The 20,366-nt window shown below is 40.3% G+C and overlaps 1 protein-coding gene across 1 annotated transcript; it reads right to left on the reverse strand.

The window, feature by feature from the left end:
- Positions 1-131: 131 nt before the first annotated feature.
- arhgef18a (rho/rac guanine nucleotide exchange factor (GEF) 18a) lies at positions 132-19,100 on the reverse strand. Its single transcript, XM_046051467.1, has 21 exons — positions 18,947-19,100; positions 14,599-14,656; positions 14,283-14,414; positions 13,759-13,862; positions 12,717-12,857; positions 11,854-12,101; positions 10,420-10,545; positions 9,972-10,089; positions 9,509-9,760; positions 7,015-7,091; positions 6,582-6,763; positions 5,998-6,053; positions 5,102-5,281; positions 4,670-4,810; positions 4,224-4,339; positions 4,073-4,129; positions 3,894-3,941; positions 3,223-3,708; positions 2,468-2,786; positions 1,948-2,052; positions 132-1,044 (listed from the first exon to the last, which is right to left on the reverse strand). The coding sequence occupies exons 3-21, from the start codon at positions 14,348-14,350 to the stop codon at positions 890-892; spliced, it is 2,979 nt and encodes a 992-aa protein (XP_045907423.1). The 5' UTR covers positions 14,351-14,414; positions 14,599-14,656; positions 18,947-19,100; the 3' UTR covers positions 132-889.
- Between the last annotated feature and the right edge of the window lie 1,266 nt (positions 19,101-20,366).

Raw genomic sequence — 20,366 nt, forward strand, 5'->3', positions numbered from 1 at the left:
TGGCTATCCTAACATAGATCTGATTTATATTCTAAAGTTAATGAGGCTTCAGTTTTAGGTTTTCTTTAGCAACAATTGAAGTCAATCCACCAAAACAACAACAACAACAACAACAAAAAAAAAACCCTCAATGCTGTCAACCATCTTTTTATTCCTTCATGAAGTTTTACATGGAACCAAAAAGGTGATAGTGGTCAATCTGTCCCTACCAGAGAAAATCAACATTATGTTAAATTATGCCATAACATTATTTAAATGACACTTATGTTATATTTTCAAAGCTGTTGGTCTGACGCAAAACTGCTAATATTGTGTCGTGTCACTTTCTCCAGTCATGAAGAGCAGAAAACAGCTGATAGTATTTACAAATAAAAAGCTTACAGTCAAAATGTAGTTCACACACCCAATTAAGTGTTCATTACAACACATACTGAGGACCATAGTACAAATTTAAAGGTTATTTGGCAAATACACAGCGTCGAGATCAATTCTTAAATTAAAAAGAAAGCTTAAGAGTTAGGACATGAGTGCTAAACTGTTAAAGATAACCTACTTTCATTTAAAATAAAAAATAATTTTTTTTTAAAAACTTCCCATAAAAGTCTTTGGTAAAGTCTTTTGTTTTTGCAACATGTTCATTTAAAATATTATCTTTCCCAATGGGCAAATGGGCGGAGCTTTATACATTTTTTGAACAACTTCAGCTAACAAGTTTAGCTAATTTGCAGACAGCTGTTTGTTTCCAGTGATTATATTCCATAACAGTGACAGCCTTCTTCATGCTGGACATACATGGACATCATGAAATCATGTCCAATGTCTCCCAACTTTCCATGTAGGTCTTTATGATTGACAAGGCCTCATTCCAACTCCAGTCTGTAGTTTAGGATTAAAGGAGTACTAACTTCTGTTTGCCTGTTTTGAGAATATCTTTGGGAAAAGGAGGCGGCACCGGTGGTGGATCTTCGCTCCTGCTCGCCTTGTGTGCGCTGAAGGACTGAGATGGTTTCACATTCCGGGGAGATTCCAGTGGGTTGAAGGCACCTGCAGGTAGAAGGAAAAAAATAGGTATATGTAAAATTACAGCAACACCTGACAATTATAATCTCAACTCCCATCTCTGTACTGCATGAGTTTAAAGTTCGATTATAACATACATACAGTATGATCAGAGATACATTTGTGCAAAAAATACACTGAAGCCACTTGCTGGAATTTTTTTTTTTTTTTTTTTTTTTTTATTATGCTGCTTATAATAAGACTTTTCCTGATTTGTGGTTGTTAAACTCATCAAATCTGTGCTGTTCTGACAAACTTCCTCTCTCATGTTTGGCAGGTTGCAGATTCTCCACAAAGGGTGAAGCTGTTCTGTCACTAACAAGCTCTACAACATGCAACACACACAGGAAAGGAAACAAACAGACAGCAGCAGCAATTTAGACCTGCAGATGTAGACGCGTTGATGTCGCCACCTACAGGCGTAGAGTTGTATCACATCTTAGCTAAAATATAATTAATCAACGGAACAGTATTGTAAATTCATTAATTTATTTTTCTCCAAAACAGCTATGAACAAGGCTTTAATTAAGCTTTACCAGACACTTGACCATGGGAGTGCAAGCTGTCTGCAAAAATAGTAACCTCCAGCAATTTTACTCCAAGTTTTCTTACACACCATTACAAAAACACTTTTCAGCAAGATAGACAGAATTACACATATACACTAGCTAAAAACAAAGCCTCCCTGAGTGCAACAGAGGCTGCCATCTGCGGCGCCATCTTGCTTAAGTAACACAAGTTCAGAGTTCAATTATTCAACACTAAAAATAGACTTTGGTCGACCTACATTGCTTAAAGTATATATTTAAAATAAATTTGGATCTCTCATATGGGATTGTATGTAGGGGTGATGTGAGTGAGGAGCCACTTCTCGTTGATTGTCTATACCCGACTTGTAGACGCTCTGATGACCTCCGTTCCTTTTGGCTCTCAGACTGCCTCCTTCTTTCCCAGTCACTCGGATAGGTAGCACCTGGTTCACGTCTATATTGGCTAGATGTGGAAAGACAGGATTGGGGTCAGTGTTGGGGTTTTACAATTTGAATAATGTCCTTTTTGAAGCAGTTGTAAACTTGCATGTAACCCTGCAAGTTGACACACTAACCAAATCTTTCAGGCATTTGAATCTGTAGGCTTGCCATTTGCTAACTGTAATGCGAACAACTGACCCACTGCTGCTGATGAAAAATGTTTCAAACTAACAAATAATGAAATGAGACACTTTTGGGCACCGTCTGCAAATGGGTCTCTCTCTAAAGACATGAACATCTGCGGATTTGTTTCTAAAGTCTCTTGTATTGTGAAAGCATGGTTTATAAAAACTTTGAGAAAAAAACCCCCAAAACAACCCACCAAAGATTTTAAACTCAACATGATCTATCGATGTTTAACAGGCCCGTATCCTGACCTGCGCTGTGAGTTCTCTGGTGGGTACGCTTCGGCTTGTGGCCCTTCTCCTTTCCCTTGGGCTGAACAGCCAGCTTGGCTGGGATCTGCTGCTGCACGGGCACAGGCTTGTGCACCTGGTTGGTGGTGCTGATCAGTTGGATGGGCAGCTCGGACTTGCTGGCTGGCTTTTGAATCATGCTCTCTTTGCGCAGTGGAACCTTTGGAGGAACTTCCGTGGAGTCTGCGATGGGGGGCAAGACCTGGATCTTTGGAGGTAAGGTCCCACCCCCGTTCACTATTCTTCCACTGAACGACTGGTAACTGGCCAGACTCCAGTGCTAGAGGAGAAGGAAGAAATACATAACTCAAAACTCATCTGAAATGAACTCCTCTCACCTTTGACTTCTACCTGTGAAGAATAACTTCACCAGTGCTCGATTCTGACACTGTATTTTATAACAAAACTGTAATACTTCTGTAGTTTTCTTTTATTATTTTAACATTTAAATTCATGTTTTAAAATGCACTGTAAGTCAACACCATTGTCAAGTTGCTCATTAAAAGTGTCAATGTTAAATCAAGGCTCAAGTTAGTCCTGATTATCTTGTTTAGAAGATTTGAAACGTCTGTTATTATATAGACTTTTCTGACTTTGATGTTTCCTGACAAGATATTTGTCAATACATTTAAAATTTCAGTGAGCATAGTAAACTCATGGATATTTGAATATGTAATAATGTTAATAAACAATCAGATTCCCATCCTATTCCTCACTTTAGAAGAATCATCATAGTTGGGGTATCCTGGGTTTGGGATGTTCTTCTTTATTTTCTCCTGCAGCTGCTCCAGCCGCACCCTCTCTTGATTTAGACGCTCCTTGTCCTTGTCTACGGATTTTGTAGACTCCCTCAGCCTCTCCAGGTCTTGCTGATAGTTTTTCTTCAGCTCCTCCAGCTCTGCCTTCTCTTGACTGAGCTTCTCCTCCCACTTTCGGCACTCCTCCTCCCTCTGTTGCAGCTGAGCCTCCAGTGTCTCGATCTGCACCTTCTGCCGCTCCCTATCCTTCTCCCAGCGCTGCTGCTCCTCTCGATACTGGGCCTGCATCTTGTGCATGTTGATAACTTCTTCCTTCTGCTTCTCCAAGCTGCGCTGCTTCTCCTGCTCGAGCAGTTCGCTGCTGTAATGACGAGCGGGCTGCTTGCTCTTTGACTGAAAAGTGTGCTGCAGCTCAATCCGACTGTCCTGCTGGGCAATGACTGCCTGTGTGTTGAAGAATTTAATGTATGACAGTGAAAAATAAAATATAACATAGGCAAAACATACAAAGTATTGTTGTGGTAGAAAACTAATGGAATTCTTCTCACAAATCTCACATTTAGCTTCAAACATTTAGACAAAAGCAAAAAATGTAGACACTTTGCAAGAAACTTGTAGAAATGTCTTACTTGTAAGCTGTACAGTCTCTGTGCAAGCAGTATCACCCTGTCATACAACTACAAAGAAAAAGAATAATGCAAACGAAAAGTACTGCAGTAGCCGATATATACATTTTTCTGCGTGAATGAATACAAATGGAAAAAGGGGGAAATAATTTAAAAACACCTATTAGAAGGGTTAGCTCTACCTCAGGGATATGACTGGAGGTTAAATTGCAGTTTGGCATCGTTGTGTCGTCATCAGCCTTGAAGAAAAATAGCACAAGCTGTGTTACTACTAATACTGGACATATTATCACCAGATGGAAGTAGGTAATCCTTAACATTTGTCTCACTCACAGACTGTTCCAGGCTCTCAGAGTGGTACACCACCTCAGGCTGAGGGTCACTAGTGGTGTGACTGCTGTAGTCTGGACTGCCCTTGCTGGAACCTGGCCTCTCAGCTGCATCTCCAGCTGACAAAATGAAATCCTCCAAAGTCAATAAACACCTTCACATATTCAATATGAGTAGAGTTGCTGGTGACTTTACTTTGCAGGTACAAACAGCAGGATGGAGCTCCAGTCACTAGCTTGTTTTTCAGCTCAGACAGATTTAACAGTATGATTGGACTTCATGAGGACACTCCCATGATGCTTTTTCAAGAGTTGCAAAGAAAGTTTTGTCATCAACTATCTCCATTAAACTGCATGTCAACATTTCATGATATTCACGTGAATAAATAAGTAAACAACACATGCATGAAGAGTTAATGTCACAACCACCTAAGCTTTATATTCGCTTACTTTTCAAGGTACTTGTAGCAAGATTACTGTCGGCCACTCCAAAGGCCTCGGCCCTCATGAGCAGCCCCCCCTGCATCTGACTCTCATCCATAAGGTTTGGGTCTTTTATCTTTGAGAAGAGCAGGGTCTGCAGGTATTCCACTGCAGACAAAAGAAAAACAAAAAGAGAAAAAGAAAACATAGTCTCCTCCTTAAAAGACATCATCAATGCCCTCTGAGTCATGACTTTGCTGTATGGGAAAACAGAACTGAGAATATTTCACTTTTACTTCATTGCATATCTTAAGAATTCAAATGTGTTTTCAGCTTACCAATGCAGAAATAACTGATATTGAATATTGCCTCATTATTCCAACCATGACAAACAAAACTGAGGTGAAATCTTTAAAACAGAGTAGAAATTGATCTGATGCTGTTGTCTCATGCTCTTACCCTCATTGAGGGCTCCTTTGAGCAGTGTCTCCCCCTGCTGGAGGTCAGTGGCGTCTCCTCGGAGCAGCAGACCTTTGTGGGGGGTTTCCTGCTCCATCACAGTCTCGTAGAGAGAAGCAAAGATCTGCTGTTTATCCATCAGACATTGCATTATTTGATCATCCATAGTCTTTAGAATATCTAAAAAGCAAATAAACATCATGTTTGTTTAGTAAATGCAGGGGAAATGCAAAGAAGGCATGCTGATTTAGCAGGATTGCCATTTTCCAGTGAGGACTCACTGCAAAACGACAGTCAGATAAAGGAGTCAAAATCCCACCATGGTCTCTTCCTGTAAAGTTCAAGATTCTTTTCCCACTGAAATATCTTGCATTGGCATTTATAAAAATCTAAACAAAAAAAGACAAAATCAGTGTTGCGTAGTTAGTGTAGCAATGATGCACCATTTTAACCTTTCACAGCTTCATCAGGTGAACCCTTTTCTTTTCCTTGATAAAATCCTTCCATTACAATATAATAAAGTTCTAAACCTTTCCTCTAATACCTCAGGACAAGTACCTCTACCTACAGAAGAATACTGATCTACAGAACAAAATCTCTCTCTCACACACACACACACTTTGTTTCATAGTTCTTTTAAGGCTGTTAAGTTTGGCTTGCATTAGATTGGCAAAACTCTGATACAGGTGAAAAGTGTGCTCATCACATGGAGATTTATTTTGTAGATTTGAGACAATAAAACAGTAAATTGTCTTTTCCACCAACGTCTCTCCATAATTACATTCTAAAGTTGTGTGCAAGAGAGAGTCCTGACTCTTGCTATAACACATCCTTTGGAGAGAAAAAAAAAAAAAAAAAAAAAAAAAAAATAGAAGACCATCTGATTAAGTTCTTACCATAAAATTGTTGCAGTCTAGCAGTCAGTTTGCGGTACTGCTCCTCTTCTGGATAGCTGAATCACAAAGACATCTTAGTCAGTATTATCTTTTATGTAATATTTTAAATGACATCTTTGACAACATTGTGAACAGGTATTTTTCAGTTTTCCATAAAATTATGTCTCCTTGTTGTGCTTTTGATGTTTATCCCTCATGGTGTGGTATAAGTTAAGGGTGGGTTGGCTGTTCTTTCAGCCAGTCTGTTCAATTCTTCAGTTTTCTAGCAGGGTAACGAATTTTGCATACAGGTTCTCCCTCATAATTTAACTGCCAGAGTGCCAGGACATTTGTGTTTTCAAAAGGGAATTTGCTTTTAATGACAACACTGATCATGAGGGTACAACAATTTAATTGGTTACTATTTGAGAACAAAACTAATTTAGTTATATTTCAGTATTTTAACTATCACCAGGTACCAATGCTATTAACATAGGCTGTTAGAACTATACTAAAAAACATTCACAGAATTGTAACAAAAACAAAAATGTCCTGTTTCCCAGTAAAATTCATTCTGCTCTATTTGCTTGAAGTTCTCAGCTTACCGGTTCACAGCTTCCCTTATCTGCCCCATCCATGTGATGCATTCCTCTTTGGAGCCTGTGTGGATCTCGTACATCTCCGGCATGCTGTCGGTGCATGCACAAATAAGGTACATGGCTTTGTCCTCATGAGCCACTTCCCTAACTATCAGCCTTTGAAGGGAAATCACTGGTGGTTTGTTATCCTGCATGAGCCAATACAGCAGGTGTTAGTTATTACCATAGGTACGGGATTATTACATGATATAATTTTTGTAGATATGATATGATGTAGAGATCATATCTTGAAGAGTCTGACTTAATATTACTCCTGTCCATGTAGAAAAAGTGGACTAAAAAAGGAACAACAGTATTATACAGTAGACTGACTGATGCAAGAAAAAGCTGTGTTTTCTATAATCTTCTCTTTTTTTTTTAATGTTTGGGCAGAACTCACCACAGCAGCAAACACAAGCTTCTGATCTTTCTCTTGTAAGAGGAGCAGTACATCTGACAGCAGCACAGCATGGATGTCTGCAGGTAGACAGAAGTGTCATGTTTTGACTCAAGCTGCTGAAGATCGACTTCAGACACCAAAATTTGCTGATCCGTAAGTAATCAATTAATTCAACCTTTTTTTAACATCGCGGAATCATTGAGGGCATGCCCTCAATTTTAATGAGAGAGTACAATTAAAAACAGAATAAATACCCACAAAAGACAAGAGACAGACAACAACAGAACACAGTTCCATGCCACTGGTTCCAGAATTACATTCAAAAGCTATGAAGAGTGACGAGTACGGCAAAAACTAAATTACCGGAGGAATTTGCTTTCTCTCTGCGCAACAAACCATACACAGAAGCATCCTGTGACAGGCAGCTCCATGCTTGACTGTGAAGGAAGGGAGGGCCATGGTTTCCACAACATGCCTACAAGGCATACAAGGTGGCTGCGCTGGCCCTCAGTACCACTTCTCCCCTGATAGCATACAAAGCTGAACTGGAGGCCTGACCCTGTGTTATGGGCGAGGTGTGCAAAAATCACCAAACACTGTCTCCATCTGCACAAGGTGGGAATCCAATCCCAAGGCAGAGCCATTGGACTTGATGGTCTTGTAGCAGAAGAGGGCTCGTTGGCTGAATCTCACCACCCTGTCAACCAAGAAGGAGGAGGACCTCCTCTACACCACCATAACACCGCAGGGCCTCTTCAGTGCGGCGGTCACGTTGATGCAAAAGAGGGTTGAAGAGAGAAAGAGGGAAGATGAATCCCCGAAGCCGTCTGCCAAAAAGGGTCGCCAATTTTTCGGTCAGGCGGCGGGCACTGCCAGTCCTCATGTGGTGAAGAAGAAGAATCGGCTGGTCTGATAACCCCCCCAGGATTTGGTGAACGAGGCGGCTCTGTAAGCGATTCAATCTGAGGACCGTGGGCCTCCCTCTGGGTGTAAGTGAGACCATCCAGAATGCTGGGCCCCCCCTCAAAGAGCATCCCTTTATGAAATAGCATTGTTGACTTTTGCTCAGACATACAACAGGTTCCCTTTCAGTGTTCTGTGGCTGTGATCTTGGCTTTCTTACAAAACATGGTGGACACGGGGGAGGCTTTCTCTGTTGTGTACTTAGCTATTTGACAGTGTGACAATAGATACTAGTAAGAGCTAAAAGCATGTTTGGCATGGTGGGGCAAATACCGAGTTTAGTGCAATCATTACAAGAGAATTGTCACTCTATGCAAGCATTAGTGACTTGAATTTGAATAGGAAGGCCATGGGTTGCCAGTACCCCACTTCATGGAGGGGCACACGCCGTAAGCTACCAGTTTTTAAAACATTTGCCTCCCCACACATGTTCGCCAGGTTCTACAGATGCTGATGTTACAGCTCCTCCATTAGCCCATTTTGTACTTTGTGTTTAAGCATAAATTAGGCTAATCTCAGGACAGTTAATCCCACAGTAACATCTGCCCAGATATCCGGGAGTTAGAAATTCCCAACATGAGATCCAAAACAAATGCTATGAAAGAGTGTGTCAGACCAGCCTCCTTGCTCATTCGTAGTGAGGAACAGACATTTTTTGAATGACTAGCAGCTTAGTGTCAGACCCTTTTATGGGCAGGGTCTCGGAGGGTGGAGTGAATGTGAGACACTAACTCATGTTACGCAAGTAACCTAAAGTTTTCCCAAATTTAGGGTTAGCATGCGAGCCAATCACTTGAATGATTCAAATAATGACTATGGGACCAGTTTAATAAGGAAGTGGTAAAACATACAAATATGCTGCTACACTAGTTCACAAAAGCAATTTGCCCCAATGCTGAACCTCCTATTAAGGAGGTTAATTATCCGTCAGTCACTTAAGAATCATCCCTCAAAGTGTCATCAAAATCAGACCAACGCACGCACACATTTGGTGAAACATTTAACAGAAGAACCTGAATGAAAACAACCATAAAAATTGCAGATGTTTCCATACAGATGCATTGCATGATACAGTTCAGTAATGTATATAACATTAGAGCTGCTCTGATGGTGGCCCAAGACTTTACTAGTCAAGATTAATATTCAAACATTTATTAACTGTGTCTTAGTCTGCCTTCCTAAACTGCAACCAATACCACTGCAAAAAGCCTGTCATGTCATTATCATCTCTTATGCACAAGGAAATAATGCTGCTGAATGAACCAGGAAATGCTGTGAATGAGCTTTGTTGTTGGGAAGATTTTTCAATCAGATTAGCACATAAAAAAGAAATTTCCTTCAAGATGAAGCGATTGGCAAAGGAAACTGAACCCTTGCAAAACAGCACTGATCATCAGATCATCATTTCAACTTAAATGCCAACTGCTTATGGAAAGAAAATCTAGCAAAACGTTTTACATGTACATGTGAGCAAGGGTCACTGACTAAGCCACAGACTAACAGCCGCAATGTCAATAAATTCGTTACAAACCTTTTTGTCTACTGGAAGATTTCCAGGTGACGATGCCTTCATACAGCAGCGTCTTGTCTTCCTTGAGCAGATCCTCCTTGCGGAACAGCTGGCCGTCCTTCAGCCGGCCATGAGATTTCGGCTCCAGACGCAGGCCGATCTCGTTCAGACGAGCAGCTTTCTCATATTCACATACACAATTGTTCACCTGGGAGATGGTCTCTTTGATCAGCTCCAAACCCTGTACCAGAGAGTTGTACTCGTCCGTGTCAGCTGAAAGGAGCATGAAATTCATTAATCAAACAATCTTTCTTGATATATGAAAACATTTTATGCAAGGGACCATTCCAGCCTGTGTTTGTGTTACCAAACATAGCAATTGAATTTCACTCATTTCAGTTTGTCAAAACAGTGAAAGGCTGAGCATACACTATCTATAACAACTTGTTGAGATAAAGGCAAGTGATGAGTGTTAAGATTTTACCTTTAGTGTTCTGTATGATTCGCTCCACCAGGATGGGATATTTTGTAATGCGTTGAGCCACCAACAGAAAACACTCTGGGATTCCCAACCTTCGCACTAAGGGCAGCTGACCTATTTTCTGTTAAAACACACAGAAAGGCTTTTTTCCCCCCCATTACTACCATTCTCCTCTCCAGAGTAGTCTTAGGTTGAGCATCACAGACTTATTAATTTTTGTAAAATGCATCACTCTTTGTAAAGCGTCGTTGTTTACCCTAAGTTGTTGTTTGTGAACAGGCCTGTGAACAGCAGATACTGCAACTGATGCTCCATGCATGCACCTAATTCACTTCAATTTCTTGTTTTGCCAATTCAAGTACATTTTCTCGGTCACAAAAACACAACCACAGGCCTTGCTGTGTCTTAAAGATCATCTTATCAGTGCACATAAAATGAACCACGAGCTTACCCTATTAAGGATTTGCAGTTTCTTGTTGTTCTGCAGCTGCTCTTTGTAAAAGCTGGTGGCTTCAGTGTGATGACTGCAGAAAACACTGTAACACTTGATCATTCCTTCTCCCCATGCACCTGAAAACTAACACACACACAAAAAAATCCATACATTTATATTTCTAAAAAGAATACAATGTTGCATTAATGTTACTGCCAACATATTACTGAAAATATAAACATGAATATTGTGTTTATCTTGGGAAACCTACCTACCTACCTTCGACTATCTATACAGTGTATGTCCTTACAGCACAAACCAAATATGAACCACCCTAAAAATGCATGGTGCTTTGGTTTAACTTCAGGGGTGCAAGTTATCCGACACCAACTGATGACAAAAACCAGACATTTTCTCTAGCAGTTCTACAAAAGGTTATAATTCAGAACAAAATCTTAGGTGTATCTGTGCAAATATGTGTTACCCTGATTCCTCAGTCAGGAAAATGATTATAAGAGTGTGTCTCCAGGAACATGATGCCAGTGACACTGCATCATTCCTGGCCTTAAGGCACAAACACAGAGTGCAGTGCAGACTTACACTGAGTTTCAGACATACCAGCCATTCCTATGGACACCTGGACATTCAGTCAATACATACAGAAAAGGCGAGAAATGGTAAATGGTCTGTGTAGTGCTTTTGTAGTCTTCCGAATACTCAAAGCACTTTTTACATTATGTCACATTCACCCATTCATACACTGGCAGTTGGCTAGGGTGCCAACTGCTCATCATAACAGAAATTAACGAACATTCATCCACATTCACACACTGATGGAACAGCCATCGGGAGCAATTTGGGGTTCAGTCTCTTGCCCAAGGACACTTGGACATGAAAACTAGATTAGCCAGCAACACGCTCTACCTCCTGAGCCACAGCCGCCCACAATGGTGGAGAGATTATTTAATCCTACATAAAGCCAATAACAATGTCAGTGCTGCATTTTTGGGATGTAATGGCAACAGGCACAAAACACCTTGAAGCAATGGTGGCAACTTGGATAATGCTGAACAATGTGTTTACAGTAATTTTATGATCTTTTGAACCTTTCTGGAAATCTAAAGCAGCTGTTATTTTGGAGAAAGCTTGCGTGGAGATGTACCTCTATCTTGCTGTGAGTCATGTTGGCATACAAACTTTGCTGGGATTTTGAACTGAAGGTGAGTAAATAATGACATTTTCACTTTAAGAATGAGGCACTATTTAAACATGCATTCTACAACTTGCATGTTTAAACGGTCTCTGAGCAAAATTCCCTTCAAAATAAAACTTTAAATTAGAGGGCCTGACCCCCCCCTCTCTGTTGTAACACATTAGTTTAGATCAAGTAGACTGACTGCAATGATTTACATAAAATTACAGCCTGGTGTGGCTTTAAAATAACTATACTACCTGCGAGATGAGAATATCCCCCAGTTGTGTGATCTGGTAGTCGTTTGGGCTTCCTTCCTGACTTTGGTTTTGGTGCACTTTGAGGCAGTTAAGGAAGCGCTGGTGGAGGGTGAGCAACCCAGCCACCCCCAGGAAGAGCCCCTCCAGCTTGTTCTCCTCTATTAGCGAAGACTTCCCCAACTCATGCATGTAGACATAGAGAAGGATTTTTAAGGTGCGTACATGGTGCATCTCCGTCTGGATCAACTCTAGGAAAATGACAAAAGAGGGATCTCTTGATTAATATGTCTGAAAGAGATCCAGGTTGAGTGTCTGAAACATATGGTAACATTTGCGTGAGCTATAAAGGCAAAAACATATACATACACTTTCAACAACCACCAAGCGGGGTGCCCTTGAGCAAGGCGCTTGCTTTATTTGCAATACAAAGAATGGCCACAGAACAATTCCCACATGAGGGAAAACAAAACAAAATAAAATAAATAAAGTAGTGCAGTAATCAAAGCTGGAAAAATGCATTCTTAGTGAACATGTCCTGTTAGAAAACCTACAATTGTTAGCATCATTATACTTATCATAGCAGAAGTGTTTACCGTCAACAGGTCCTCCAAGTTAAAGAAAGCATCAGTCATCATCATCATAATTAGGAGGTACTGTCATCTATGCTTCAACAGTGCAATTACAATTAAATCTGCCATCAGCGATGGAGTCATCTTCTTTAATGGGTGATTGACATGAGAAAGTTTTGATATACACTCTAAGATGATATAGGGTTACTGAAAATGCAATTTAGTATTTGGATGGTTATTTATTAGTTTATTTTTACAGATTATCCATTTACAGATTTATGCGGTTAAGCCTACCATAGATAACGTCCTGTCTTTCAACAGCCTCTTTGTTCAGGGCCTTCAGGTAGTTCTGGTCCACAGCCACACTCCACGACTCCGCCTCCAGGTTCTGGGCGTCACACTCAAGGTCGACACGCAGTTGAGCATAATGGGAATCTGGATATCACATAGATAGTCACACTAGGGCTTGTTATAAACCACACAAGGCTTCTGCTTTGTGATCATATGAGTGTTGATCTCAGTGATTCATTACTGGGGTTATTTTTAATCATTTTTGGTTGCAAAAATGTTGTTTACATGGCGCCAGGATTTATTCATGTCATACTGTTTCATTACTTACAAAAACAGAAGATCAAGTCAATAAAAAGACAATCTATTTAAAAGAAAATTTTAGCCACATCTGTGATTACAAAAATATCCAATATGTATACCTGTGATGCTGCAGTGTACATGTTGTACACTGCAGCATCACATGCTGATCTTTCTCTCCGTCCATAATTGACAAAAAATATGACAATTCAAACAGCACCGATTACTTTCATCCTTGGTTACAAACATTTTATGTATCTTTAACATCTTCTACTATTACTGTAATCACTATTTACTATTCACTAACAAGATGACATTTGTGAAATCCCTGTTACCAGATCAAAAATGTACACAAGGAGGATGTGTTTTCAGGTTGTTTGTGCTACTGAATGGACATACTCTTTTGCACTTTGTCTTATTAACAGGTATAAAGGAATACAAACAAAAGAAATCAGTTATTATCATCACACACTGTTGATCACTTGTACTGACTTAACTATAGGAGATTTACCAGATGATGGTAAAATGTCATTAATAAAGTGAGTTAAAGAGGTCAACAGTGAGAGATTCTTTGGTTTCTTTGTACAATGTCACATATTTCATAGGCGAGGATTAAACTTCAAAAATACTAAAGACCATCCAAAGAAAACCACACCAAAAGTTTCTGTTAGCTATTTTTAAAAGTACATCATGCTGTTGTGACAAAGGTACAGGGACCTTTCAGCAGTTTCTCATGAAACCAGCTGACCTTCTAGATTGATGGACTCCAAGGAGGGAGCCAGTGACACCGATTCCTCAGGGGAGGGCTTGAACCGCAGGGCTACGACCTCATCCATCTGCACCGGACCGGACCTAGTTAGTATGTGATGAGATAAACCCCCACAGGTAAGAGTGATGTCAGCACACAAACACGCGCTCACACAAAAGTTGCTTAATTCAGTCACAGAGCTGCTATTGGACTTGGATGGTCAATCTTGTCTATCCAATGCAAAGTATAACACAACCTTGATGTTTTAAGGAACAATGCCTATAAGACCAAAAAGGCATCACATGACTCAGAATCAGGTTGTGTACCACACATCTCCACCAGGCTGACAATGAACCCGGAAAAACAGGTGACTCGGTTTGTATTTCAGCTGCTGACTCTCGACTGGAAAATGATCGGTCATGTCTGAGGAAAAACTAAATTAAGACAGCCCAAAGTACTGTGAATGTGGCCTAGGACAGAAGGAACATGACGGAAATTAATTCTTAAAATACAGGCCCACCAACCTAATACTTGAGTCCTTGTTAGTGGAGGAACCAGCCTGAGAAGAGTGTTTTCTAGGGGTGACGGTCATGCCTGGACTGCGGAAGCAGGCAGGGAGGCCATGGGAGGCCGGGGGGGAAATACTCTCCCCAGAGCTGAGAGAGAGCGCATCAGAGGGGAAGATAAATAGAATGAGTAACAGAGGCTTAAAGACAAACACTGACATCACATCACCACGGAAAGTCAATGCATAGTTTATCGCCCATGGCCATATTAAAAGCAATGACGATTTCAAGAATTAAGAGTTTATTATTCAACAAGAAATTAAAGTAAACACACCTTTATTATTAGTGTCTGAAAAGCACTTTGCTGACTCACAAACCCTCAGACAGATTCCCTACAAAAGAAAGAAGAAAAAAAGACTGTAAATGGAGAGTGCATTACAGGCTGCTGCAAAACTAATCCACCCCTGTAGAGAGGGAACTGGTTTGACAAACTGCAGCAGCACAGCCCAAGTCAGACCAGCTCTCAGGTAAGGATGCAAAAAAAGAAAAAAGTACTTAGGTAACAAAAGCTTCAAAAGACATGATTTATTACAGTGACACATGTACATTAGCCGTTTGCACGTACAAGGATCAACATTTCCTATTCTACTTAGTAGAAACCTTACAGATGAATGACAACAAGCTCTCATCTACTCAGCATTTTCACCTCTGCAGGGTAGGGCTGTGAAAATGTTTGTTATTATGATTCCATAATAATGCTTCGGCTGACACATCCTTTCAAATCAAGCTTTGATCTGAAAGAGTTCCTCGTTTCAATTACTTTGAAAGCCAGTCATCTCTATGTCTGCGACCAGGAATGACTCACCTTGTTCATTTATACTTTTGCTTACGGTTTTCCGTGTCCCACAGTTTTCTTGTGACACTAGAAAAAAACCAAAACCAAAAAAAAAAAACCCCACACACAACACATAGAAGAGGGGGAAATCCACTTAAACCAGTGGATAAAAACAAAAGTGGAAATTGCTGGCTGTGTTTGTATGTGTGCTATTGCTAATGGGCCCTTGAGGGTCAATAAGACTGATTCAAAGTCATGAGTAGCAAAGCTTATGGCATTTCATACAGAAGGGAGAAAACAGCTCTATAATGATAAGAGCATTAACAAGGACAACAAACTGCTAAAAAAACATCTCCCCTTTCCAGCTACAAACAGCATTCTAATTGTTTCTAAGCTTATTAGTGTACGAGATATAGTTTTAGAGGAAAAGCAGCAGTTGTTTCAGACACACCTAACACATACACGTGACTGTTTGACTAAAGGAGTTGTGACACAAACTCACAAAAGGAGCTCTACTGCTAGCGTCTGCCTCACCCGTGGGTCACTCTCTGACACTTCCTGTAGAACAACCTCAGTACGAGTGACTGCAGCACACTACTTTGATAGGCTGAAAACGCCTTACAGTCATGAGGGCTTTGATTAGATTTTTACCCCACACATCCACTGGGAGCTCGGAGCACTGAGGCAGTGTGGGTGTTTACACCGCTAGCACAGGAGCTTTGGAGCACAGTAAGAGGAGGTTTAATTGAGCTAATAAAGCTTTAAAGCTAATAGGACCGCTAGCTACACGGCTAACTGAACTAATTAGCTAATATCAGCTACAGTTAGGCTAGGTGATGGGATTGTCATTAGCTAATCCATCAAGTAGAGGCAAAAACTTGAGAGGAAAAGTCAGGAGATCAACAGTCGGTAGGGTTCATCCTCTGGGGACTATGGATGACTGTACAAAAGTTCATGGCAATCAATCTAATTTGTTGAGATATTTCAGTCTGGACCAAGGTGGTGGACTGACAGACAGACCGGGGCAGCTGTGGCTTAAAGGTAGAGCGAGTTACCCACTAATTGAAAGATTGGCGATTCAATTCCCAGCTCTACTACTCTGCATATCTTAGCGTCCTTGGACAATATACTGAACCCCAAATTGCTTTTGCGTAAAGGCGCTATACAAGTACAGTCTATTTACCATTACCAACCAATTTACTGACATTGCCATCAACAGGGTCATGCCTCTAACAGAACTAAAAATGCCAGACATTTGCTAGTACCAGCCTCACAAGTTTTGACGAAGTGTGGCAAGTTTATGCCATTTTTCAGACTAAAATAAAAAAATAAAAACAAATATATATATAGTACAGTACAAGTCTCAAATCTCAGTACTCATTAGATCTCTCTGCTCTACCTGTTGCTCAACCTTTTCTTGTTGTGTCCTGAAAACAAAATTATGAAGTGCAGTCACAATTTCCCCAGTTTGTACTACAATATTCTGCCAAAGAAGATATTTCCCATTACTCTTGTCTGTTTCTGATTTCAGGTAAAGAAACAGCAGCAACTCTATGCTTTGGACTTGACTGTTCATATTAGAGTATTTTCTAAACACGATTGTTTCCAAGTACCATAATCTACATTTAAGATCTACAAACTTCCTCAGCGTAAAAACAACTTTACAGCATCACCTGCCAAAGCACTTACCTATAGGCAAGTATCATATTACTTAAGACTTGTTTTAAAGCCTCATGATATGTTATTAGCCATATTGGTTGTATGGTTCAGTCCCTTGTTGTGGTTGTGTGTCACAGCCACACCTCAAATGATTCACACTCACTGGGTGGAAAGGGAACAGAGTAGCGTGAAATACAGGTCATTCGCTACAAGAGACAAAACAAGACCAGCAAGTCTGCCAAGTAAACTGCTGAGGACGGAAAGACGGGAAGAAACTGCAATGTTGTTTGTGGAAGGTAGCGTCACTTAGAAAAGAATCATTTCAACACCAAAACAGCAAGACCATTAAAACAAGTGAAAGTTGCTGATGTTTAGTAATTAACAAAACATGTGAAACCAGGCCATAGACCGTTAACACCCGTGAAATTATATCCATTAGCCCTGAGGAGGACTCCTGGCTGATACAAAGAAAGCAGTGATCTGTGTTGCCCATGTTCCTGATAAACCCTGGGCATCATCACAGAGGTATAATTTCTTAAAACCAGATACACCACATGACTTGCTTCTTCCTCACAGCAACTTCCCATCCACCTGCCTTGACACACAAATGGTTTACTCATTAACTTCTAGATCCTGGCTGTGTTTTTATCCTTAGTATAGCGTGACGTTAACGCATGCCAATGTGATTCTCTCATTATGAACAGGTGAATCCTACCCTTACCAAGTCCTCAATCTGGGGGGAAGAGCAACACATGTGTGTATGCAATGCAATGTGAGCCCCAGGCAACTTGCAACATAGGAGACTGACAAAATGTAAAACTGAAAAGTCTCTTTTATGATTGGTGCAAATAAATGGCCACATGGAAGAGCTGTGCTGTAAAGCATAAGTGACTAAGGATAAATGGGCTATAACCAAAGGGCTGAAAAATGTGCTAAAAACTGCAGTACCTTGAATGGCCAGTTGAGGCTGGCTCCAAAAGCAAGTTAATCAACATAGACCCCCCCCCTATGGGACAATATTCATTCTTTTAACTGTCAACTGCTAAATACACTCTCTTAATACTGTCATTTTGAGGTGACACTGAAACCTGTGGGATTTTCACGCTTACAAAACACTACACCAATGCACAACACCATTTGTTTTTGTACCAACTTCATGATAGCTCTGGTGGTGTAGATGTAGATATACGGGCTTCATATTAGAGTTTTTGGAAGATGTAATACACAAGAACTTCAGTTTAATTTAGCGGTCACAGTAAGCACAGATAGATTAGAAGGTTTCACTGCTTTCTTATTTCCCAATTAAAAGAGAATCTGCTTACACTCCTGACATCTAATTTTTAATGCCTACACTTCAAGTGACACTTCAACCCTTTCACCTCTCAGCTCTTCCCTTCTTCATCACTTACTTTCACTGTCCTTGCACAACTGTTTTCAGTAATTACACTTCAGCCCACACTTGTTTCAGTTAACTGAAACCTCATTAATTTCAAACCTCATTAATGTCTCTTGACTTTCTGACACTTCAAGGATACAGTTATCACTAGCACTTTGACGACTTCAACTCCTTTCAGTGCTTGAACTTTGGAATTGGCACTTAATTCAGTGCTTAGTTTACACTAAACTGCCATTTCAACCAACAATTTTCGGTATTTCAGGTATCAACTGCATATTTAAAAAAACAACAAAAAGGCCACGTGTATAGTTTCTGTTTTTTAATATTGCTGTCAAACACCCTACTGTAACAGCAGCTTTCACGGTTTAATATAATTCAGCGTATATCAAAACGGTTAGTTTTCATTTCATTCCGCATATAACGTAACGCTGTATTTCATTTTCAATAACGCTTTAAATAGAAAAACACACCATAAGGATATCATTTGGGGGAACTTTTCTACCCGTTAACGACATTCCCATCAGGGTTTTTGTGTTATCCAGCGGAAGGGGAATGTGAAGAATGCCAAGGTGCAAGGTGAGATAAAATGACCTGGATTCATAACGTGAACTTTAATGTCCACTGAAAAGAGGGTCAGACTAATTAGATCAATGGACAGGTGTTTCAGGGGATAAAACAGGTGTAAAGTCAAGAGTCGAGACATGAGTAGGCTGCCAAATGGCCGTTTCTCAACTTGTTTGTCCCGTCCGCCCTGTTCCTTTACTTAAGAACAATTAAACAGTTTCATCTTACCCAACGTTGAAGAAATGGCAGCAGTGCGCACCGAAAGCAACTTTATTTCCAGGCAAGAGAGGTTATATCTCTCAACAGCTTCCACTAAAAGGTAGAGACAGTGCGGATGCCTCAGGAGGAACAAGTGCACGAATAACAAACAGTTGAGCTGGAGGGGGCGTTTAAAAAAGAAATCCCTGCCTCCTCTGGATGAGTCCTCCTCCCCCTCTAAGCATCATGGGAAGCGTTTGGTTCACTCATTCCGCAGGTTCATTCAGCTACCTGCTGCTCAGACTCCCTACGTCTTTAAATTAATGCAGATACGAGGCATCCATGACGCCTTTGACAGTATGACACCGCATGCTCTGCTGCAATGATTTGGTTATACATTTATACCAGATTGATTTTTAAAAGTGACTTTCCCTGTAAGAAATGATGACACCTTCCTGCAGTGTGGAAACCAGTTGGTGTGAAAACTGAGATGCTTCTTATTTAGGTAAAAATAAACAAATTTTCTTTATGTAGGCAACTAAAGGGGATGCAGGTAGAAGCTCAGGCACTATTTGGTACACTTTGTGTCATTTCATTTTCACCAGGCGTTTTTGTTTTGGCAAATTGAACCAGCTTGAGGGTAGTTTTATAACAAGTGACTGAAAGTCATGTGTAAAAATATAAATAATGAAACTAGCAAGCTGTCTATTACATAACTGGATTGATCACTCACGATGACTTTTTCCTCTCTCACTTTTTTTTCTCTGTTTCAGGGTGTATTTTCACAATCAGAATCCGAATCACGTTAATTGGCCAGGTATGTGTACACATATGAAGAATTGTGTTACATTGCTCTGGATGTAGATACACAGAACAAGCATAAACAAAAACAGAGACAAAGTACCATGTATAGACACACACACACACACACACACACACACACAAACATAAACAAAACAACAACTTTTATAGACCATGGTACTATGGATGCAAAGGATGCTGGAATAAACATAGGTGTTTAATTTTATGTACATGAGGTAGGTAGATATGATATATACAGTACAATATGAACAAAATCCGTACATGTGTTTTGAGAGATGATATTAACCGTAAAACTTCAATTGATAGCCCGGGCTTTTATTTGCTTCAATCACTGAACCTTTCCTGTAGTACACATGGTACTGACAAGTTAGTAAAGGTTCATTCTGAATGAATAGTATTTTGGTGCTCATTGTTTCTGTGACATGAACTAAACGATTGAATTGTGGAGAATATGACCTATCTAATGATGTGTAGTATGTCCATACTGAAAAGTTTGAACATTTGAATTGGTATGCACAATCTAAGCAGCTTAGAACTAGCTTCAGCAGGCTTCCTGGTGGGCTTTACGAGGTTTTAGCTCAGTAAAAGGGACAGGCGACTAATCGGGACTAGAATTTTTAATTGAGGT

This window comes from Micropterus dolomieu, linkage group LG06 (genome assembly GCF_021292245.1).
Source record: "Micropterus dolomieu isolate WLL.071019.BEF.003 ecotype Adirondacks linkage group LG06, ASM2129224v1, whole genome shotgun sequence".
NCBI lineage: Eukaryota > Metazoa > Chordata > Actinopteri > Centrarchiformes > Centrarchidae > Micropterus > Micropterus dolomieu.

Excerpts from the sequence above, each read along its gene's own strand:
- arhgef18a (XM_046051467.1), bottom strand. The coding sequence starts at position 14,350 with ATGACCGTCACCCCTAGAAAACACTCTTCTCAGGCTGGTTCCTCCACT. Across the intron at positions 7,092-9,508 it reads ATCTTCCAGTAGACAAAAAG|ACATCCATGCTGTGCTGCTG; the intron begins GTTTGTAACGAA and ends GTCTACCTGCAG. Across the intron at positions 4,130-4,223 it reads CTGAGAGCCTGGAACAGTCT|GCTGATGACGACACAACGAT; the intron begins GTGAGTGAGACA and ends TTTTTCTTCAAG.